Consider the following 25,342-nt stretch of genomic DNA (forward strand, 5'->3'; position numbering starts at 1 on the left):
ATGCTGCACTATTTTTCAGAACAGAAACAAGTCAAAGCATACCTCTTAACAATTATGTTTACAAAAAATTCAAAACACAACAGAGTTAGAGCATACAAATCTTTTTCAACTTTCTCATTGTAGCAATTGTTTTAAAAAGCTGAGACCAGAGTTTAACACAGGATGGACAGATGAACACACACACACACACACACACAGAGTTATTTAGCACCAGAATTTGATCATAATATAGTCCTGTGATATGATAATAGAAACCTAACCTGAAGATCTTTACCATGACATTTGATGACAAGAGAAGATCATACCATCAACAAAGGCTACTGCATATTTGCTATATAAGAACTATAGAACTGGTTGTCTATTATCACTGTCACACCTTGTCCTTATAACCTACCTCCTTGGCCATGTCTGTATATTTCTGCTTTTCCTTTGGATCAAGAACAGCCCACCAATCAGCTAATATCTTTGTAGCACCTCGATTATCAAGCCTTGGGTGTTCCTGTCGGACAAGAGAGCGATGGCGCTTGCAAAATAAAAGAAATGCATTCATTGGTCTCCGGGCTCGTTGCTCTGGTGACTCATCATCTTCAGTCTCACCAACATCTTGCTCTAGGCCATCCGCCTCAAGAAGTTGAACCTATCAGCAACCAAAGCAAAAGCCAAGTGCTTAACACAGCTCAAATTATTTTGATTTAACCATCAGTTTTGACTTATAAATTATATTTTTTTCTTAGCTCTATTTAAATATCTAACAAACTGAAAAGTAATTAAAAAATCATTAACTACTCTTGGTGGCTCATAACTAACTTATAACATGTCCTGTTTAGTTTCTAAGATAACCTATCTCTATTACAGCATATATTACATTGTGTTATAATTGCTTACCTTTTTCCTCTCACTAAATAATGAATCTTTTGGAGATAAAATTCTCTTATTTACCTTTATAACTGCAGAGGCCAACTCATTATCTGGCATTAACATTTAAACAATTGCTAAGTGAACAAAAATTATTTTGTGGTTTAGGAATCTCAAAATTAATGATAGCCACATGAAATACATGTATATTAGTAGTTTTTTTCTGCTCTTCAAAAAGTACCTTATAGCTAATAACATGAGTGTCTATCATGAAAGCAAATATAATATGAAACAAATATAGAGTACTCAGGCTATCGTACACGACATAAGAAGGGTTTCTTATAAAAGAATCAATATAAACATTTAACACAATTGTTTTAAAGAACTCATAGTACATCTTTAATCCTGTAAACAGGTCTTATCTTCAAAGTTGTTATGGCAATAAGGATAAATTCCCCTAGGCTTAAATAGTCAACCTTCATTTTTGAATCATTCTTTCCTAAGCACTTTGTTAACCACTGTCCAATGTCTTCAAGTACTTCCATAAAGCACCAAATCAGTGTGCCTACTCATTGCCCTGAACCCGCACAATTCCAGGCCTAGTAGTACACTCTGGCCTATGGTCTAGCCTTTCTCTTTTAATCTTCCTTGTATCACTTCCAACAAATGACTGCCAGATTAAATTTCATGAAGCACATCTGTGATCACAGAATCTCAGGAAATATTGTGAAAGCAGTATCTTTAAAACTGAAGTATAATGCTGTGATGTCTTTTTAGAAACATGCAAATATGTACAGAAATCCAGATCGCATAAGTTCATGTCTTTCATTTCTTGTTCTACAGTCAAAATCAAGATGGCTCAAGGTGGCCATCATCCTGCATCTCTCTGGGCCTTGTTTGAAAAAAAAAAAAAAAAAAGAGAAAGAGAGAGAGAGATTGCCAGGCTTTCTGATTTTGTGGCTCTGAAGTGGATCCTAAGAAATTAGTATCTCTAACCAATTCTCATAAGTTCTAGAACCACAAGTAGAAGGCAACTGTCCTTTTATACAATATTTACCAGGCAACATTTAGCAGAACTGTAGAATGAAACACTTGTTTATTCCAATTTATTATTTTTTTAAAATAATTGGAGTGTGTGTGTGTGTGTGTGTGTGTGTGTGATAGGACATGACACCACATGATTGTCAAGGTCAAAGGCCAACTTTGTTAAGTTAGTCCTCTCCATCAGTTTTTATGTTGACAGGTTTTTGTGGTAAATGTCTTACCAGTCTCAAGTTACTACTTTTTATGCTTTTAAGTAAATATTGAAAATAAAACAAATCAATCATCAATTATTGTCAAATACAAATAATAAAGTCTTGAAACTATGGCTAACTTAAGAATAAAGAGTACAGATTTATTTTCCCTCATTATACATACACATGTATATAATTACTAGCAGTTATCTGAATTTCTGAAGGCCATTTGGTATTTTGAAACTATGGAGCTAAGGAAAAATTAGGAATAAAACACATTATGTAAATACATGTAAACAAAAAAATATAAAGAAATGTGCTGATAAGAACTTACAAAGGAAGAATTGAGGCTTGGAGTTTCATTTGAACATCAACATGAAGTTCTATAGCACAATACAGGAAAAATGAGAATAGGGTTTGGGAAGTAAGGTAGTAGGAAATATAGAATGTTTCAGGAATAAGGTGCTCTGCCATAGTGAAAAGTGGGCATTTAACCCGATATACGAGTTATTAGTTTGAAACAAATTGTCAACCCCTTTTGTTTTAAGTATGGGCATCAAAAATTCTTAACTACTAATCATGTTACAGTCACTTCATTAAATCAGTTTATCTGAAAAGTGAGCCAATATATAAACAACAAAATGAAGACTAAAACCAGTTAATTTTATTTTTATTAACCAAGCATCTCTTAACTGCAGGTACCTAAGCTAGATGCAATGGTGTGATGGTTCTGTCAACTTGACAGGATTTAAAATCATCATCAAAACAAATCTCTGGGCATCCCTGTTAAGGACTTTCTTAGATTAGGGTAAGTGAGATGGAAAGATGCACCCTAAATTTGGGTGGAATCACTCTATGAGCCGTGGTCCATAATTGAACAAAGAGAAAGACGGAAGCTGAGCAATAACATCTATTGCTCTCTGCTTACTATGAACACCTTGTGACAGCTGCCTCCTGTCACTGCTGCTATGTTTTCCTTGCTATGATGGACTACATGTCCTGGAACTGTAATGATACATATTTCCTCATGTTGCTTTTGTCAGGTGTTTTGTTGCAGTAACAAGACAGGTACCTAAAATAAATTTAGAGCCTTGAGTAAATTTCTGAAGCAAGAGACAGACTGTTAAATTTGTATTTTAAAGAAAGATCTGCTGCTGGTACTGCAGACCACAATTTTTTTTTTTTTTTCAGTAAAATTATAAGCAACCAAACCTTGAGAAGCCAATTAAAAGTTTACTTCCAATGTCTAGGAAAATAGAGAGAGCATAAATCCAGATAAGAGAATAGGAACTAGGATATAAGAACAGAGATAATATTCAAGATATAACTGAGAGTTGTTGGTGTTTAACTTGATTTGAAAACTGAAGTAGAGCTTAAGGTCAGGAATGGTGATGCCTCCTGAAGTTGTACAGGGTTGTTTTGGCTATCCTGGGTCTTTTGTTTTTCCATATAAAGTTGATTATTATCCTTTCAAGGTCAGTGAAGAATTGTGGTGGGATTTTAATGGGGATTACATTGAATCTGTAGATTGCTTTTGGCAAGATTGCCATTTTTACTATGTTTATCCTACCTATCCAAGAGCATGGGAGAAATGATCCCAAGAAAGGCAGAATAGAGTGATGGGTAGTTTGCATTTGAAGGAGCTGTGGTTAGCTAGGTGAATACTTGCCAGTGAGATAATGATTGGGATATAAATAATCAAAAATTCTAAGACAAAAGGTGACAGGGGTGGGTGGGGATAGGAACATTTCTAAGATGGTATAAAAGGATCTAATGACTTTAATCTTTCATTCAACAATTTTTTACTAGGGACCTGCCATGCACCAGACCCTGTTCTAACAGAACAATGAGTACAAAAATCCCTGTCCTTGTTAAAGAGGGAGGTGACATAACTGGCCATCCATTCTAAAAGGATCCCTGTGACTGCTTTGTGCAGAATAGGCAATGAAAGGGGAAGGATGGAATCAGGGAGATGGGTAGGAATAAAATAATCTCTGTTAGAAATAGTGGTGTCTTTCACCAAAGCAGTTCAAGAGATTTTTAAATGGGGTCACATAGAGAACATATTTTAAAAGGTATGGCTGAGAGGAGTTGTGGGTGGGTGGGTGAGTGGATGGATGGATAAAGACATATAGATGATAGATAGATAGATAGATAGATAGATAGATAGATAGATAGATAGATAGATACAGATAAACAGGCAGACAGATGATAGGGATAAGCAGAGGTGGATAGACAGTCTGAAATATTGAGTTCAGAATAAAAATTCATGATGAAGACAGACATTAAGATTACAGACCCAGAGATGAACTTTTGTTTAGTTTTGGTGAGACAAGATTTACTACAAAGCTAGCCTCAAATTCTCCATCCTCTTGACTTCCAAAGTACTGAGATTACAAATGTAAAACAGTAAACTCAGATTTGAACATGAATATTTGAGGGTAAAGTAATATATGGAAATCAACTGAAAGAAACCAGGAAGAAACTGAGGTAAAGGAAGCTATATGGATAGAAGGGAATGCTATCATGAAAGAGGATATAACCTCAAGGACCAAGTAATCAACAGGGCAAATATATCAGAAAAGTCAAACGAAGCATAAAGTCAGCAATTTCCTGAAACAAGAGTGCAATGACTTGAAGGTCCCCTTCCAAAACTAATCTTGAAATTAGATGGGCACCAAAACATGCCTCATGAGCAGATTAATGTCGATAGCATGGCAGTGAGCACAGTAAGTAAGTGGGAATGGGCTCACTCCTCATAAAAAATTGAGTTCTACTAGATGTTTGTTATTGTTGCTAAAAAGATGACTGAATGGGTGCCAATGGCCTGAAAAACAATGAAACCATATATTTGAAATAAACCTGTAGTGACAAATACATGCTTTTTGTCCCTCAATTCAGTATACATGTATTCTGTGTCTGCTATGAGCCAGGCAGCACAGATGGTTCTGAGACAGAAGAGAGGGCAGAAGGGGTAAAGCCTCTGCTCTCACAGAGCTTCTCAGGTCCGGAAAAAAAGACAAAACAAGTGCATAACTAACCACAGGGCAAATAGTTATGAGTGCTATGGAGAAACCCTGACTTTAAATACAATGATTTGGCCCCAAGTCATCAAGGAGGTAGTTCTTTACTAAAATAATGAAAAGTCAGTTATACCAAGTCCTAGGGCTAAATGTTCATGCATGGGAAAGAAATGTTCCAGAGGGGAACTCTGAGACAATGTGGTCACAGAGGCTTCGGGGAGGGGAGTGAATTCAGCCAGATACCACAAAGGTCACAACAATGAAGACTAAGCACATCTCTGATGGCAAGAGGCAGGTTGGGCTGGAAGCAAAGAAAGGGGAACCAAGTAAACACATCAAGCCTCACGAAGATCCCATCTTCACTTCTGTATCACAAATTGTGAGGTGACAGAATTCCTAGAGAAGGGTTCCTTTTACTCTAAACTATTAGAAGGAACAGTGAGAGTTAAATTTAGGAGTTCTAGAAAACATAAGTTTTCTAGAAAATGATTAATGCCTAAACATATACTTGAGTTTTCTGTGGTGAATGGAAGACTTACTTTATCAATATCTTCCTCTTCCTCGTCTTCTTCCTCCTCTTCTGAAAAGTCAAGAAGTTTCTTGGCTAGCAAGGGATGCCACTGAAGACACTTCCGTTTTGGTCGTTTTCCAGCCCCTTCTCCTTCTGCTGAATGATCTTTATTTCTATTACTGCCTTTCATCACTGTAACCTGGAGGGAGGAGATGACAAAAGATGTAGTGACTATGAATATGAACCAAAGTCAGCCTGATTAAAATTAATTTATTTTTGCCCATTTAGCTCTCATTGGATTATACCTTAATTTCTAAACTATCAGCTTAGACACTTACTGGATTCAGTGAGAATCATAAATACATACATTTATTTTAATGGGGTAAATTGAGTGAAAAAATGCCTTAATAAGTCTACTTTCCATTCCATAACTTTAAAACTTTAAACATAAGTAAGCTGTTAGGGGTTACCAGTTATACATTTACTCTTTCATGTTTCTTCAGGATAGTGTCTCCCTTTTTCCAGTCACAAGATGAAAGATGAATTTTCAGGGAACAGAGGGTTCTGAAAGGGGCCCTCCACATGTGCTGTCATGGCTACTACATTTCAAGTGAATTCTGCATTCTATACTGAGATAAATATGTGCATGTATATTAAATGGAATAAGTGCTTCCTAGAGAAACTTGATTCTTGGTTTAGACAGTAAAATATATTTTTCAACATCTGTGAAGTTTCCAAGAACTTGGTGCATGAACACACTGTGGGTCACAAAGCAAGGTGAACCCTGTCACCTATCTATGACAAAATTAAATTTTTTAAAATCTCTCCAGCATACATGTAGCCTTATTTAAAAAATAAAAAAGGGTTTTAAACCTTTACAATTTTTAAAATGAATAATTGGCTAAAACAGTTAAGAGATAATCAAGTTTAAATGTGATACAATACCCTTTACACCCCCAATTCTGCATTATTTTTCAATGACTTAAAAAAAGTTATTCTTATGTATGTTATCAGATAGTTTGTAACGGAATGTCTATTATTTCCCAATACAAACAACCCTAGAGTCCAGAAGTAACCAAGCACTTTCTTACATGCTATCTTATTTTGTCTTATTTATAATTTCCCATTTATTCAATGTAAGATACAGATTACTATTCATATAATACTCAGACAGTATAGTGAAATGCTGTCAAACATTAGATGGCTCAGGAACAGATGCTGACAATTATGAACACACTTCCTGATCTTACTCCTGAATATTTGTATCAATCCAATACTTGCAGTGTAATGTCACTGAACTTATAACACCACGTTAAAACAATCTTGGGTCCATGAATATAAAGCATCAAGATCCCAACCCATTCTCAAGCCTTGTAAACAACATCCATCTTCTTTATTTCTGGATTTTGAGTTATGCTTAGGTTGTCCTCACTTCAAAACCAAAAGCTAATAGGCAGGCAGGTCTCAGTGAGTTTGAGGCCAGACTGGTCTAACAGAGCTAGTTCCACGACAGGCTCCAAAGCAATATAGAGAAACCCTGTCTCAAAAAAAAAAAAAAAAAAAAAAAAAAAAAAAAAAAAACAAAAACAAACAAACAAAAATCCAAAGCTATTCACTAGTGTTTTCTCTTAGAACTTGTATGACTTCATCTTAGACACTGGGACACTTTAATAAAAAATACTAAGGTAAGGATCTAGTTTACACAATTATCCTGAATAGTCAGCCAACTGTACCAGTACTATTTCTTAAAATATCCAGATTTCTCTTCGTTTCCCAAGAATGTTACTTTTATCACAGACACATCCATTTCGCTATTCAGTTAATCATCATCTCCCTCTAAGTACTCAGTAGCTTGGGAACTATGTCATTTGGCATCCTTGAAATTTTCTATTGTACGTATGTGTGTGGTGGTGGGTGGTAAGGAACAACTTGCAGGAGTTGGCTCTCTCCTTCCAACTTATAAGTTCCAGGGATCAACTCAAATCATTAAGTATAATATGACTACACTGCAATTTATTCAACCAGCTCACTGCTGAGGTACATAAAATAAGTCTCCTATTGAACACAGCAAATCAAATATGCATTTTAAGAAAATAAAATTTTTCCCTTTGATAAAAAACCTTCATAAAGTATACATCTATCTATGATTAGGTCAAAAACAAAACAAACAGAAGAAAGAGAATCAGGAGGGGGGAGAGAAGAAAGGAGGAGTGGGAAAGAAAAGAGGAAAGGGAAGGGGGGGGGAGGAAGAAGAAGCAAAATAGTGCCCCTGTGGCTCTTGTGGCAAGAATTTCTGCTGAATGAAGTAATTATATGCCTCGTGTGGCTGCTTTAAGAGCACAAGAAGTTATTGAAAACTCAAATGGAAATAGTTATCTGGCATGCTCTTAATAAAAGAACAAAGATTTGTTGTGAATTGATAGGCCATTTAACAACTCCCATTTTATCTACAAATAAAGCTTGGCACAGGCAGTCCAGTTTCCAAAAATACCATCATCATACAGAGAGCAAAGGAAATGGTTGCTTCTGTAGTTTATTAATCATTCAGGATAAGCTATCTTGGGTAATTAAACCCATATTTGGGTACCCAATATTTTATGATAACATAGTTTAATAGTAAAAAAAAAATAATCAATGGGAAGTCATACGCTTAGGCATTTTATCAACTGGAGATGACAAAGTATAGCCAGTACCTTTAGAAATACGCATTTTAGCTCCTAGATTTATGAATTACATTATGCTATTAGCTTTACATATAATAAGCTTTTATTCTATACACAAACATGTGTCCAGTACCTTTCAGATACTAGGGTGCCCAAATCTCATATAAAACAGTACAGTATTTTACACAGCACACTGTTATATGGATCTTAAATATTCCTAAAGACTCAATGTTGTGAAGGTTTGATCCACAGATGATGGTGCTACCGGGAGATGGAACTTTAGGGGCCTGGTAGAAAAGATAATCTTTGGAAGAATGCCCTTGAAGGAGATGCTGGGACCCTACCCCTTCATCTTTCCTTGCTTCCTGACTGCCACAGGGTAGCAGTGCCTTCCAGCATCTGCCCCCTACCACCATGTACTGTGCCACCACCACAGAAACAAAGTAATGAGGCCAGTTACCACAGACTGAACATGACCAATGATCTTTCACCCTTTAACTTGATCTTATTTTGCCAGTGACATGAAGTTGAGTAACAGAAGCATCTTTCCCTATTTTTAAGTCATCTCTAGATGATAGCATCTAACATGACCTAATTACTATCATTGCTCTACTACACACTTAGGGATTAATGACAAGGAGGAGAAGCCTGTACTAGGTCAGCAGAGATGCAAGGTTTTTTGTTTTTGTTTATATGTGAATGTTTAAGAGGTTGGTTGAATGAAATAGAGGGTCTACTATATATCTGAGCAAAAGTAGGTCGATATTCATAGATAAAATAGACTACCAAGAAAAAAATTAATGGATAGTATATGTGGCCTTCATTCTCACTTTATTCTCATCCTGCATGGTCTGTTCTCACTTTTTTTTTTTTTTTTCCTGAGACAGGGTCTCTCTGTGGCTTTGGAGGCTGTCCTGGAACTCTCTCTCTGTAGACGAGGCTGGCCTCAAACTTACAGAGATCCACCTGCCTCTGCCTCCCGAGTGCTGGGATTAAAGGAGTGCACCACCAACACCACCCGGCTCTGTTCTTACTGTTTTTATATAGTCCACCTGTTACTCTGGTTACTGTACCTTTTAAAAAGAGTTTTAAAATTTTATTTATATGAATATTCTTTCTGCAAGAATGCCTTTATGCCAAAAGAGGGGATCAGACCCCACCAAAGATGATTACGAGCCACCATGTGGTTGCTGGGAATTGAACTCTGGAAGAACAGCCAGTCCTCTTAACCTCTGAGGCATCTCCCCAGCTCCCACAATACCGTTTCTGATAACTTCAAAATTAATTCTCTTTACACAGAAATATACATGTTGACTTTATATTGGCAATTTCACCATATTTTCCTTTGAATTATAATAATTTAAATAAACTCTCCTCTGCTGTTAAGCCTTTTCATAACAGTTCAAGACACCCTCTGTTTATCTGTCTCCTGACATACCAAAATACTGAAATCAGTTAGGTTTAAGCATCTTTTCAAACAGCTATACAAACCTCAGTACTTAACTGTGGCAATGACATACTATTTTTGTACAGTATGGTAACTTCAAAATAACCACCATCTCTTTCATTTCTTTAAATTCAGATATTCTTTTCCCGAGTGGGAAAGGGGAATGAAAACTGTCCAGCTCTGATATACAGACTAAGGTGACTTGTGGTGAGTGAAAACCAACAGCCACCTGGAGTTGGAGAAAATAGGACCAGCAACCCCAGCACAGTGTAAGAAACAAAGCAGGACATTTAATTTTAGCAATTATGACAGAAGAATGCAAGAATTAGTGAACTGTACGTAGTACATCTCAGATGGATTCCTCACGAAAGTGTAATCTAAAGGTGTAAAACACATCCAGCTGTGAACTGGAGACTTTAATAATTTACAGTTATAATAACTATCTAATCTAACGAGCTAGATTTTAACTTCCTATCAGTCTAGTTTCAAACTGTAAACAGAAGGTAAAACAGTAGGGGATAATGATGTTCTTGATTATAATTCTCAAAAGCAGTAAGAAATGAAGAATCAAAGGAAGAGTGAAAAAAGTAGGAGCGACAAAGGCAAAGGAGCATAAGTCTGAAACGCTACCACTGATTTTCTACAAGAGGGAAATTTTATTAATTTTGATAGAGAAGGGTAATCTTGCTATCTGTCTGTCTATCCATCTATTTATCACTGCTAAAAGCACCAATAGTTTAATCTGGCTGCTGTTTCTCAATAAAGAACAAATTCAGCTAGCAGTCTATATGCAATAAATGAAGCAATTGATGGATTCAGTTCATTCAAATGGGGGTTATTCTATCCTCTGACTGTAAGACAATCAATGTTAGATTACTTGATCAACGGGCTCAGTACTTGAAAGACTAAATGGGATCAAAACTTCGCTACTGAGAATGCCAAGTGATGAAGACCTCTATCAAAAGCAGTGAATATTTATTTAATGTATAAAAAGCAATGCTTCCAGTGTGTATCCATTTTCTATAGGCATAAGCAATGCCTCCAGTGTGTATCCATTTTTTATAGGCATAAGTGTCCCAAAATACATACTCACTGTACTGAATTCAGCATTACTCTATTGTCTATTGTGTAGATGGGTAGGTATGTATGCATATGAATACAGGTGCCCACAGAAACCAGAAGAGGATATTGAATTCCCTGGAGCTAAAGTTGTAGGTGGTTGTGAGGTGTTGGGAATCAAACTTGAGGCCTCTGTAAGAATAGTAAGTGCTATTAATGCTGAACTATCTCTTCAGTTCCTTATTGTCAATCAATTCTATATGGTAGAGAGAACTTCAATTAACTGTGTTCTTCAAGCCCACTGAAGACCTGTCTCATGGGCAAACTCAATAACAACAACAACAACAACACTAAAGATAGTAAAAAAAAAAAAAAAAAAAAAAAAACTGCAGGGAAAATGGATTTACTATCAGCAGGCAATAGATGTCTCTCTCTGTAACCAGTTACTTGTGGAGTTAATCATCACATTGGTCCTTCCTCCTGTGAAAATTCAACAGTAGTTGTGCTGGTAGATAACAGAATGCCCAGCACACTGACTTAGAGGCTCTCCTTCAGTGTCCACACAGCAAATCATTTCCTCCACATCACACAGAGGCAGTAGAGCTTTAACCCACGTCATCCACCCACTCACAAACAGCTAAGGTTCTGCTTAGGAAAGATGCTTCTCCCATTCCCCAGTAGTACATAGGCTGCAGACAGTATCTCCAACCTCAAAAACTGAAAAAGGAGAGATATCCTTTCCTTGTCTGATTGACATGTATTCAAAGACAGTATGTTTGAAAAGGAATCCACTCAGCCTTTCTATCACATTGTCTTAGAGTGTAGACCATCATCAGTACACTTCCTCCTTTAAAACAAAACTCTATGGGCTAGGGTCCTTTTAGTGTCTAAAATTTCCAGATGTCTAAGAAACCCCTATCCCAACCCTAAGGATGGAACCTCAGACACAGGAGAAGATAGGGGAGGGAGCTCATGAACTCTGCTAGCAACATACATTCTAACCTGAAGGAAGACAGCGCTGCTTCACATCTTTCTCTGTAGCCAAAAAGCAATTGTGAAGAAATAGCAGTTCTGTTACTAGTGCATAAACTGAGCTCAGTAAGAGAGGTGAACCAGAAAGTCTAACTTAACCAAAGTGCTTACCAAAGGGAAAGAAGATGAAGCCTTTCAGTCTGTCAATCCTGAGCATTTCCTGTACAAGAGATAACTTAAAGGTCTTAGAAAACCAAAGGGGTGAGGGAAGAGATTTGAGGATTCATGGCAGAAAGTACGCCATGTCTCTGATGACTCCAAATGACAATTATATTAGATGAAAACTTTTTGAAAATAAAAGTCCTACAAATGATAATCATTATTACTTCTTGGAATCTAGTGACAATCCTAAACTATAGATAAAGTGGAAAAATTTCATTCAATAAATACTCTCATTTTAGGAGCATGCAGTTACAATCCATGCAGAATGTTCCCTACTGAAAAGCAGTAAGCTCTTCATATTAAAAACAAGCTCTGTCATGATGTTATCTGTGTGCTCTTCATGAATTACAAGACACCCACTAGTCAAAGAAAGGCTTATACCACTGGGCTAGTCTATTCTCAAACCTCATGATAGAAAATATATTTTTAAGATCTTTTAATACTTGCAGCTTTCATGACTCTTATCCTTGGGGAAGCCTAACAAGATACAGTGCTGCTCTGAGGTACAGATATCAAGATAATACCTATCTGGAAAGACACAAGGCACCAAGAGAGAGGACATATCAAGGAGAGCTGTTTAGACAAAGAAGTCAGTAGCAGGTTTGGCTGTAATCCGTATCAACCCATGCTACAATGCACCATCACTTTTTTCTACTAGTTTCTACTAGCTTAGTTTTAAAAAATGCCTTTTAGTTTACATATTAACAAAGGTTTTTATTTAGATGTATCTATTAGCTTTTAGGTCATTATCACATTGACAAGAAGATGAAGCACAAGGAAATATGGTTACAGGTGTTTCCTCCTACTCCATTACCAGTGCAGTTGGGACCTGTCTGTGGTCTCAGTGTCCAACCTCACTCACTTTACTGGTGCTCTTTTCCTATCACTGGTTCTGCCTTTTCACAACCCAAGCTCTAAATCCCTAGAGTAATTTTCTTTTCTAGGGTGATTCTTGGGTTTCTAGCTAATCCTGTGTCCTCCTCACATTTCCACAAAACTCTGTAGTGGAAGGTTGGCCTTCAGTGCTCACCTGTGCACCAATACTTACTTGTCTTATCAGCCCCAATGTGCTTTGTTGAAAATTTATTTCTCCTCAGTTCCTATTAATGTTACGAGCATGAATAATAATAATAATAGCAACTAGTCATTTATGCTTCCTATGCACCACATTCTAAGAGCATTTTACTTTTATTAACACTTTCAACTAGAGGATAGTATTATCTGCTTCTTAGACATAGTAAAACCAAGGCACATATAATATAGAGACATGTTTCATTCCTCGTAAATTAATCAAAGTTTCACTAGACACATGTCACAGAGTACAGTCCAATTATGCTGTCCAAGAAGGCAACCTTATTGATCACATGGTAAGCCACAAATAAAATGTATAAATCATACCAGGAGCACATAATTGGTAGAGCCAATATTTGAAATTAAGATGTCGAGTTTCAGAATCTGGTTCATGACCATTAATCAATGCTGCTTCATAACAACATAGTAAACACTTCTCATTAATTACATCCCTTAACTAATTATTAATAAAAAGTTTTGGAATAAGATACTATATCATCACTTTTAAAAAACAGAACTGTGAATGACAAAGCTAATGCAATCCACAGCCACAGGGCCAGCATATGATGGGACTAGAATTCAAAAGTAGGTCTTCAAACCCCAGGGCTTCAGTTTTGAAACATGTTCCAAACTGTCCTTCTTACAACAATGTGACTCATTCTAAGGATGTCCTTGCTTCCTGGTTAACATGTCAAATTCTGACCTGGTCTGCCAATTCAAAACTTCTTTTTCTAGGCAGGGTCAAGGTCAATCCCTTCCTTCCTTACCCCAAATGCACTTCAGTCTTCCTTATTTACTACCCAAAAGCTACCGTTTGCTACTTTTTTTTCATTAACAAACTGTCAGCATTTTACTGCATCAATCTCTTTGTCTTCAGTCTAGATATAAACCTTCTTTGAGAGGTCTCTGAATCCCTAGCCTCCTTTACCAAGCTTTTCTTTGTATAAAATGTTCTTTCCCAGACCAGACAGACAGGTCTCTGCCTATAGAAAGGCAATGAAGCTAGCACCTATGCTGAATTGGTCGGCAGTTAGTTGTTCACAGTGCCCACCTTGTGGTGAACTGACATGGTGCTAACATTCAACAGTAACTCCTTATAGAGAGCATGAAGATTTTTCTAACCATGTCATAGGCCCTCAGATCTCTACTTCACTAATTCATGTTTTCTAGACTCTCAAAGACGTTACCTTGCCTGAGCAGGCCTCTGCCTCCACTCCACCCCTAAGAAGTATGTCAAAGCCTATCCAAAGGACCTAGGCATCTCTTACCTTCATACAAATACTCTGAAACATTTTACAAACTGTATCTGCTTTTCTTATAACATATACATTTATTTATGAAAAGTGCACTTTTTTTTTTTTTTTTTTTTTTTTTTTTTTTTTTGCTTTTCCCCACCAATTATTGCATCTAATTTCTTACCAAGATCTCCCTTCTACTTCATACATGTTCCACATCAGTCTGGTCTTCTCAGCTAAAGCTGTACTGACATCAGTTTTCTACATCCCAATCAATCTGTCCATGGACTATTTTAAGCAACCCTTTAAAATACTAAAGCAGAAATCCAAACCCCTATCTTTACATAACTTACAAAACCCTCTTGACCTAGTCCTGCTTGCTTTTACAGCAAAGATTTCTTTGCTATGAAAAAATTGGCAACAATAAAAGGTTTCTCAACAGAAAATCACCAAATTAATTCAAAAGTCAGCCATGTACATAATGATTCCAAGTTGTTTTTGGCAACGCACATCATGATCCATTGTGACTTCGCCACAGTCTTGGTTCTGGACACAAGTGTATACACTTTGTACTACACATGTCATCGCATGCAAAATAAACAAGCATGCTATTTAAGCACCAATGCTAGGAGCTGTGCTCGAGTATAAACATAAAGGTCCAACTAGAGAAAACAACCTTTCTTACCATTTTCCTCATTTTCTCACCCTTATTCCTCAGCATTTAATTATCAAATTAGTATGTCTTTCAATTACATTATTGGAATATTGGATTTTTAAAAATTTTTTTTACAGTGCTAACTTGAATTTTATTTTTTTAATGAGCTTTGGCTTGAGATTAAAGACAGAATTTCCAGCAATTTCTGAAATGTCCCCTAAACATATTTCTATCATTATCTCCTATATGTTTATGCAAGCTGGCATTCTTAATGCTGACAATTATAAAATAAAAAAAAAAAAATCAACTCCGAAAAACACTAGAGATATTCCACATCCTGTAGTATTTAGTCAACCAAGATTTAATTATGAAGAAATAGATACACACATCACTATTTTCTTGCCATTAATAAATGATAAAATAATGTGTATACCAAAAATGGGTTTGAAATGAACTTATGATTTGTTACAAGTAAATTTGTTTTGTATACCTATTTTATACATCTAGATACCAAAGATCACTTAAAATTTTCTTGGGAAAAAAAAAGTAAATGGAAGAGGTTTAAGAATCTTCGCTGGAATGTATGTACCACACAGAAGAACCTGTTTCCTTCTTTGCATCACAGAGTCCACGACAGAGAGCAGGAGCTGCACTTTGACCAGAACAGCTTTAGGGCCCTACACAGGGCCAGGCTCTATGCAAAAACTTCTTTATAATGAAGGAATCCAAGGCTGTTTCCAGCAGGGAACTACTTCCATCTTTTTGTTCTCATTTGTCTCCATTACTTTCCTAATCTATCCCTACCACACCCTGCTGTGACCCAATTCAGAAATTTCTGTACCCATTCATTCAAATCACCAAACTGAAGCACCTGGAGATTTTATTAATTTGGAAATTGTTTTTATATAGCAGTCATGATGAAAGAATGATTCCCAATGAGTAATTCTGATCTCATGGGAGAAATGACTATCCTCTTCTCCAGCATCCACTACTGAATTCTGACTAAATTATCTTCTGCAGTTTATGTAAGCTCGTTGACTTTAAGGAGTAATTACACATATTTTTCAAAAGTGCACACGCACAAAATGATCAAAGTTTAAAAGAACTGCTTTTATTTTGTATGATTTAGTTGTCAAGCTTACAAGTTATCTAAAAAATCTGGATCAGTCTCATCATTCATCATGTTCTTCAATCACGAGGACTGAATTTGCAAGTCAACACCCTATACAAACAATTGGAAATCTTTATTCTGTGCTACTGTTCTTTAAAAGGGACGGTAAATAATTTCATGACAGCTAAGTTATTTAACTGTACAACACAAAATTTCTTGGCCTAAATAGTTGCAAAGGGGAAAAAACACTCATTTTTCAAAAGTAGGAAAGAACTGGTATTTCTTTTTCAAATATTCTAGTGTCTTCATGAGTGATTCAGCATCTTCAATGGCTTAGCTTTTTTATACCCTGACATACTGGAGTTTACCTTCATGTATAAATCTTGTGAAAGATGAGTTAAGTGCTGCTCATCTTTAAACTGTCCAGTTCTCAGAATACAGCCCTGGATATGCATTTATTCACAAAATTGGCCAAATGACTCAGTTTGATACCATAACAGCCAAGGGATTTCGCTAGGATGCACAGGATGCTATAGAATGAGAGTTCAGAAGAAAGCCATGATTTATATTTGGCAAGATATATATATATATATATGTGTGTGTGTGTGTGTGTGTGTGTGTGTGTGTGTGTATATATTTCCTGATTCAGCATACATGAAACAAGCAGTATTTCCTGATGATTTGTCCCTAACAGTGTCCTGTTCTAAACATTCACAACTCACTTTATGACCGCTTTCTTACTTTAAATCCCTTGTCGGTTTCTGACCTGCAGATAGCCTAATTCCAGGGCTACATACTCAAAATGTTTTAATTTTCTAAATAATATGTATAACATTTTTTTTTTTTTTTTTTTAAATATTCATTGCTGGGCAGGACTAACCAAAAACAAAACAAAGCCAAGTGGGGGTAAAAACAAACAAAAAAACCTCGATTGCAAAGTGAGAATTTAAAGGATACTAATTTCACTCTGACCCAGAGCCCAGTCCTTCTGTTTCTCTGTGCCTGTACAGCACAAGAGTTCTGTAAGGTGCACCTTTAAGGATCCTTGTTCACTGAGTCATCTTGGACTAAGTATTTTTCATAGCTCAGGTTACATAAATCTGCTCCCTCTGCTGGTCAATTCTGTATCTCCTAGCTTACTGTTTGAAGAGAAAAGTAATGGTTCCTACTATACAAGAGTGAATGTCCCCTGCAACACACTCAGGAGCTGTGCAAACTTGGGGGGAGACCTCAGGAAGCTCCCAGGCAATTCAAGGATGAGTCACACCACTCTCCTCTTAAACAGGAATCTTTTAATTTATCAAAATTAAAATTTTATTTACTAAATGAAAATAACATATAATACTTGCATTATTATAGAAATGAGCAAAGAATTCATGCACCTGAAATAAATAATTTACCCAACATGGGAATAACAAGATTTTTGTTTACAATACATAAATAAAATCTAGAAATTTATTATAAAAAGGCAAAACAAAACAATAGAAAATAAAAAAAAACTCAAAAAAAAAAAAAAAGATACACCATAAAAAAGAGTATAGAGGCTCAGAGAGTATCCCTCTATGTGGAATGGGATCCCAAAGTCCATTCGTACACTGGGGATAAATACTGATCCACTACCTAAGGCCCCACAGGCTGCCCATAAACAGGGATCTTGATCTACTGAGATGACTGCTCCTTCATTTCTTTCCTTTCTACCTGGAATATCCAGTCTCTTGTGGATATTCCCATACCCTTCATGTGGCAGTGTGCAAGAACCACAGGAAGGTATGTTGCACTATGATGCTCTTTTGTCCAGGCCACAAGAGTTCCTGACCTGACAAATACAACTAGGACCCAGAGTTACCAGAGGCTCTATCTAGCTGGTGTTGACTTGGTCATACATAGATTATAATATTTAGGTCATTTTATGACATAACTTAGAAACTTCTAATTTTAATACATTACCTTATAATGGAAAATTTGAGTTCCAAATATATTTTATAATACGGCACTGACACCACCAGTTGCTGCTTTACCTGCTGCTTTGTAATCTTATACCACTATGTAATGTGTAAAGACTATTATATTTATTTATTTACATATAATTATTCAATTCTGTGAGTCAGGAATAAATATACCTGAGAAGCATATAGATATTTATAGTATCTTTCAAATACCATTGACTGTCGTAGCCTTAAATGCTCTGTACTTTCACCCCAAACACAGGAAGTGTCTTATATCTGAATTGTGTCATGAACTGTACTGTTTAATCAATATATTTCCTTTGTAAAGAAAACTATCACCACTTCAAAAAGCTTTCCTCCTTTTTCGACGTTTCATTAGTGTCAAAATACTTAAGAGAATCACCAACATCCATTTATATTAAAACAGTCCTTTCCATAGGTTTGGACTTCTGAACACACTAAGGAGCAGAAAGAATCCAGAACAGAGAGCTCATGTATGTGTACTTTGCATTTTGTAAGTATTGATGTCCTTGTGAAATCAGTGATGGAGAGAACATGCATGTCCACCTAATTTCTATGATAGGTGGCATGAGTTCTCGTTACCTGAAGTAAATTCAGGATTGTACATAGTACATAGTTTACAGTTTAACAGATATCACAACAGCTTGTTATTGCCACAGGCAACATAGCAGGGAAGGGAAACCTATCATATAATCCCAAAGTAGCATGCAGCTTCCAACACTTAACTGCAAATACTTTTTAACTATAAAAGCAAAAATCCATCGCATATTTTTGTTATTTTTTTTGAAACAGGGTCTCACTAAGTAGCCTTGTCTGGCCTGAAACTCATTATATAAACCTGGCTGGCCTCAAACTCAAGAGACCCACCTGTCTCTGCCTATTAATTGCAGGGATTAAAGGTTTGAGCCACCATTAGCATGACATATTCAATATTTGCTAGATTTTAAAATGCATTGATTAAGATTAGGTAAATGAATAAAGAAAATAAATATATATGGGTTACTAGCCATAGAGAAGAGTGAATATATATCATCTGAAAAATGGAAACTGGATATCATCATGTTATATAAATAATCCACACTCATAAAGATAAATATTACATGTTTTCTCTCATATGTGGAATCTAGATTTAAAGAAAACAAACTACAGAAGAAGAAGCAAGACTATTTGGGAATAGGAAGGGGACCAGGAGGTGAAAAGAAGGAAGACAAGAGAGAGCAATAGAGGTGGGTAAATATAATCAAAATATATTATATGTTTATATAAAAATGTTACAAGAGAACTAATCATTTGGTAAACTAATTTACATAGTAAAATGATTTAAAATGTAAAGTAAGTTTGAATGAAATTTGAGGGGGAGAAAAAGTTGTCCTCTCATCTCCATACACATGTCCACATACATGTGTGTTCTCTATGTTGCACCCCCTCCTAACACACCCACAGAGTAATAATAGATAAAAGTAATTCTTTCCAAAAAAAAAGGTTGGTCTAACCTCATAGTCTCATCACTCTGATGCTGTGATTTGACCTTGTATCCTAAGTTACAACTGAAGTGTAGGAGGGAATGCTCCCTTCCCCCAACACACACACACACACACACACACACACACACAGAAGGTACAGACACAGTTCCACTAACAACCTAAACACTCATGGAAGTTTATCTGTAGTAGTATCTGTATAGATGGGTCTTTTGCAATGGCAATTATTGGAAATAAAGGTGGACTTGGTGCAAACTGAAATCAGAATTCTAAAACATGACCAAGAAATTTTGGAGAAGAATATGTAGGCCTTACTTTTCCTTTCTCAGGTTACCAATATTGCACTCTTACTTTCAATAATTAAACTATTTAATTCCCCAAATGACACTACGAAATAGGAACTGTACTTGGGCAAATGTTTGATATAAGTAACAGAGGCACACAGAGGAACTTGCCCAGTATGAGTGCCAGGAAAGCTGGGACACTGCATGAGTAGGACTGGGATCCTTGAAGCCCAGACACAACACTGCAGTGCTATTCGGCACTTGCCATGCTTAGGAACTTGAGTTCTCCACTATTGCTATAACACATTTAAAGACGGAATTCAACTCTAAAAGGTTTCTACTAAGTTCTCTAAAGATCACAGAGCTCATAGGTTAAATAAGAAAACAAAACACAAACAAGGAAAAGAAACGGAAAAAATGGTAACTACCTTTAATCTGGGACTTCCTTTAACAAGTGAAGTATTTGTGATTCAGTACAGTTCAACTTCACCTTAATTAACATTATAAGCTTAACTATAATTAAATCACTGTCTTAAGAGTTGAATTATTAAATAAACCTTGAGTTCATCTAATGATTATTTTAAAACAAGTAAATATTAATAGAATCCAGTTATTTTGTTGAACTATTTTTTCACTCTATTACATAAAATAAAAATACATCATATACTATATAATATATGATTATATTAAATTAGCATAAAAATTAAATAAGTTCTCTTACTAGTAAGACTTATTTTAATATTTCCCATATAACCCAGGAATCTATTAAACCAACTTCAAAAAATGTTATGGTTCAATTTGAAGGTATTTTAACAAACAGTTATACGGAAACCTAATTACAATTTCTCATCTACTATAAATATCATGTGAGGTGACATGAAGTTAACACTTGTACTGGGAAGAGGAAGATGCAAATGTGACAGCCATTTCAGTTGGAAATATGAAAGGCTGTGATCCACTGTTTCTAACCTGTAACCAGGGTTCTCAGGAACTGTCTCAAACAGCCAGAGAGGGATAAGGCAGTAAGAAATGACTGGTCAGGTTTTTAACCAAAAACAAAACAAGAAAAAACAACCAACGAATTCCTCTGATAACATTCTCCAGGTCATTTCCAGATTTAGATTCCTAGAAACAGATATTTGGAGTTTGCAGGAAAAGCTGCAGCATGTTGGGACTATGTTCACAGCCCAAACCCCACTAAAGACCTCTAACCCTGGGTCTGCAAGAGGTTAAGGTAGAACTTGGTGTGTGTGTACGTGCGTACGTGCGTGCGTGCGTGCGTGCGTGCGTGCGTGCGTGCGTGCGTGTGTGTTTAAAGACAGGCTCTCATATATTTCAGGCTTGCCTCACACTGTCCATGCACCTCAGGCTAGTCTTGAAGTAGTAATCTTCCTGTCACAGCCTCATGAGATCTGGGATTACAGTCATGCACCACCATGCTGATTTAAAAATAAACATTCTTGGTCTCTGAACTGATATAAAACATGAATCCCTTTTGAACAACTGGTTACTATATAAATAAATGTGTAACTATAGACATAGTCACATTTGTCTTACTATAATATAAATCTGAGACTATTCTGAATTTGTATCATTTAGTGAGATAAAAATGGCTAAAGTATTTTTTAAATGTTAAAAATTACCAGGTTTATTGATAATAAAAGATGCAGAAAGGACAGCTTAGCTTTTTCTCCCTACTCAGCTTCTGAAATGAGCTGATCAATACATAAAAAGCTCCTAAGGGGCAATTTTATTCTATTATCCTAACAAGAGAAACAGACAAAAAAGGGCAGTTTACAGTTCTCAAAGTTCCTTGTTCTATGGCTGAATATCTTAAAGACAAGACACCAAGTAGCAGAAATAACAAAACCCTGTGGTTATAAAGATAGGAACAAAAACCAACAGTGAGAAATTTGAGTAGAAATCTGTAAAGACAACAATCAGGAAAGTTGAATGACAGAGTGTGTGGTTTCTGGGACTTTTGCCCAGAGTATTAGTCAAAATGCACTGGGGCATGAGGAACCGTCACATATGGGAGATGTCACTTACAGTTCGTGAAAGTAAGCAACCAAGAAGTGGAAATCAGGGCCCATTACTCATGACAGGAATTATCCCAGTACCAATGCTGGTGAGAGCCAAAGAAGGAAAAGAAGGGTAAGAAAAGAAAGGGTAGCTCATACATGCACATTCCAGGCCACAGTTTTGATCCTGCTGAAATGCCCCCTTTCTTCTTTGCCTTGAGTCTACTTTGTGTGAGTCTAAAACTACTTTAAAGCTAACCCCCACATTACCACTTCCAACATTCTTCTGAGAAAGGAAATTAAATACCCCCAGGGTAAATGGACCAGGAATAAGAAGTTGTCAAATTGACCAAAGTAATGGCTTTGCGCTGTGGAGACTGTCTCCTGTCACACACTTCCTATTTTCTTAAAGCCCAGGACTCTGGCAGCTGACCTCTTGTTACACAGTATGCCACTTTTAAAAGCTTGTAAATTCTTTCTCTCTGTTCTTTATTTTCTCTATAGTTTGCACTGTGAGTTCTGCTACTGATTTGGCAGAGGCCACAAGAAAGCCACTCAGTGACCCTACACTACATTTTCATGATAGCCACTTTCACTTTCTAAAACACTATATTTTAAAGCAATCGTCTATATTTTAAAGCAACTAAAAACAAGGATCACTACTTTGATAGTATGACCCAGCCCCCTAGTCTATCATAAAATGAGGCAAAAAGGCAGGAGATAGTCTAATAAGCAGATTTTGATGAGAGTTAACAAAAAAAAAAAAACTACAGGTTTTTTTGTATATAAATCTATGCAAAATTATTCTTGAGAGGATGCCAAATGCATATGTCTTTGTTCTTAGACAAGCATCGCCATGTTTACTGCAGACACAGATGGTTTAGTTAGGTGTCCCACCCTTAAGTTTTGGATGAATGTTCCTTGAAATCCAGCCACATGAGTTATCAGGTTTTAGTTATCAGGTTACTATTTGAATGTTTCTGCCTTCGTGAAGGCATAAAAGCATGCCATACTAATAGCATCCATCAGATCACAGGGAGATCTTTCCTTCTGGGACATATAGGACATAGCAAACTATAATGATAAAGAAAGCTTGAAGAAATTCAAGTCTTATATTTATATATATTTTATGTAGTTGAATATAGACTTAATCTTTCACATTTTCTATTATAGCAGATGTCTAATGATGACATGTATCTTCCATTACAAAGCAAGACTATCTGAGGACTAGAGATATGGGTCAGTGGTTAAGAGCACTGACTGCACTTCCAGAGAACCTGGGTTGAAATCCCAGAACTCACATGGCAGCTAACAACTATCTGTAACTCCAAGTTCTGACACTTTTATAGAGACATGCATGCAGGCAAAACACCAATGCAAATAAACAAAAAACAAAAAAAAAAAATCAAGCCTATCTTATAACCTCCCTTTATCACAGTAGTCCTTAAACTACTAAAGATTATAAATGACACTATTACCATTTATTAAAATATTTTCTTATCTAAGAAGTCACTGCTTAGCTGGGTGGTGGTGGCACATGCCTTTAGCCACAGCACTTGGGAGGCAGAGGAAGACAGGTGACTCTCCATGAGTTTGAGGCCAATCTGGTCTACAGAGCAAGTGCCAGGAGAGAAGAAGAGGAAAAGAGGAGGAAGAGGAAGAGGAGGAGGAAGAAGAAGCCACTGCTTATAAGAATTTCTTAATTAATTTGAGAAGGAAAGACACTGACATCATACACTAACAGGGAGGGTCTTATTTTTGATGACAAGCAGCCCTAGAAGTTGTCAGTAGGAGAAACAGCAGGTTCTAATTGAATTACAAGGATAATCTATAATCCTTTATTGAAACATCTCATCACCACAGTAAAAGTTTTCTGAAGAGAACTTTTTAATGGAAAAGAACTATGCTTCTGAAGTTCACATGAGCCACACAAAGAAACACAACCATATATGCACACTCTAAAAAGTATAGAACTGATAGATCTGTACATGCTGTAAATCCTAGCTGCACTTGGTAGATAGAGCATTATCTACTCTCCTAAGATAGGGTTTGCAGGATTGAGAAGCTAGCTCAGTCAATAAAGTGCTTAGTGCTTGCTTGAAAACACAAGACTTGAGTTAGATCTTCAGAACCCATGCTTTAATAAAAAAATAAAAAAAAAAAAAAAAACTTGGTTTGGTGCTACTCGTAATCCCTATGCTGGGGAGGTAGATAGGAGGGGTCCCTAAGGCTCACTGGCCAGCCAGCCTAGCTACTTTGAAAGTTCTAGGCTCCTAGGAGTCACTGTACCAAAATGGGGGAGAATGGAAGATGGTATCTTAAAAACTATATCCAAGTTGTCTTCACTGGCCTCCAAATAATAGGCACACACATGTATATGCAAATGCATCCCCACATACACAATCCCCCATCAAAAGATAGGGTTTGTTTGAACATGATCCCAAAAGTTTTACTTTTGACACTCAACCACAAAATCAGCACTCAGAATACTGACAGACTAAGAGCATGGCAGCACACGTCACCTCAGTCATGAGCACACAGTTTAGGGTCAAGAGGATGTGAAGTTCAAATTTAAGGAATGATGACTGAAAAGTCATGTGGTGCCACGGGATCTGACATCATCACGGTAAACTGTGATCATAAATCCATATAGTACTATAAGTTCTCCTCTAAAAAACTAACTTTTTTTTTAAGCTAAAAAAGAAAACACTACCTTCCATTCTTATTAAATGACAGCAATTTTACAGATATACAGAACACATTTGAGAGTAGCTTATACAACAGTTCACAAAATAACCCAAATCCTACCACCTCTGAGAAACACTAAAATGGAAAGAAACTAAGAGAAAACACTAAGATTTAATGGCAAAAAAAAAAAAAAAAAAAAAAAAAAAAAAATCAATAAATGTTTTTCTTTGCAACTTTCATTGTGTTCACACTTATATACCATGATTCCAATTTAAAACTACATATGTGCATTTATGCTTAAAGAAAATACAGACTAACCTCAAAACACATGGATGGGGAAGTCAGTCCACTGTGATGCCTAGCTTCCTTTGTGATTTCAAGTATGATTCTCATCTGACTCACAAGCAAAAGAGAAACTAGAAAGTTAATTTAAAAACAGTTAATTTAAATGTAATTTAGCAGGACAGAGTATCAAGTTTCTGAGGTGCCAAATCAATATGCTGCCTTGGAAAGTCATTTTCCCTTAACAATCCTTTGTGACCATGAGACATCTTTTCACACTTGTTCAAAATTAACCGCTTCACTACTTAATTACTGCAACTATAGCAAATGAACCTTTTTGTCTATAATTCAATTACTGCAGAAGGTTTATAGCTTGAGTATTAAGAAGTGAAGCATTTACTTGGCTTTGTACAGAAATAAAAGAGACTCAACATATCACAGTCTAATTAGTGGTGAACTTTAAAACTTTACTGTCTATGTTTACTGCATGGTTGTTTTAGCTTTTAAGCCAATGTTCTGGGCTGCAGGGAGCATACAGTTTTGTCTCATTTCCATAACTT

The 25,342-nt window shown here is 36.2% G+C and overlaps 2 protein-coding genes across 9 annotated transcripts in view; one reads left to right on the forward strand and one right to left on the reverse strand.

Moving 5' to 3' along the window:
• The window catches only part of Cd47 (CD47 molecule), an 812,520-nt gene that overhangs the window by 384,839 nt on the left and 402,339 nt on the right, over window positions 1–25,342 (forward strand). The gene's annotated exons all lie outside the window — the stretch shown is intronic.
• The window catches only part of Bbx (BBX high mobility group box domain containing), a 231,707-nt gene that overhangs the window by 79,863 nt on the left and 126,502 nt on the right, over window positions 1–25,342 (reverse strand). Inside the window, exons 4-5 of the mRNA XM_051191598.1 lie at window positions 5,653–5,823; window positions 395–637 (exon numbers count right to left, since the gene is read on the reverse strand). Of these exons, the coding sequence (XP_051047555.1) occupies window positions 395–637; window positions 5,653–5,814 (405 nt within the window). The 5' untranslated portion in view covers window positions 5,815–5,823. The remainder of the gene's footprint in view (window positions 1–394; window positions 638–5,652; window positions 5,824–25,342) is intronic.

This window comes from Phodopus roborovskii, unplaced genomic scaffold, assembly GCF_943737965.1.
Source record: "Phodopus roborovskii unplaced genomic scaffold, PHOROB, whole genome shotgun sequence".
Taxonomy (NCBI): domain Eukaryota; kingdom Metazoa; phylum Chordata; class Mammalia; order Rodentia; family Cricetidae; genus Phodopus; species Phodopus roborovskii.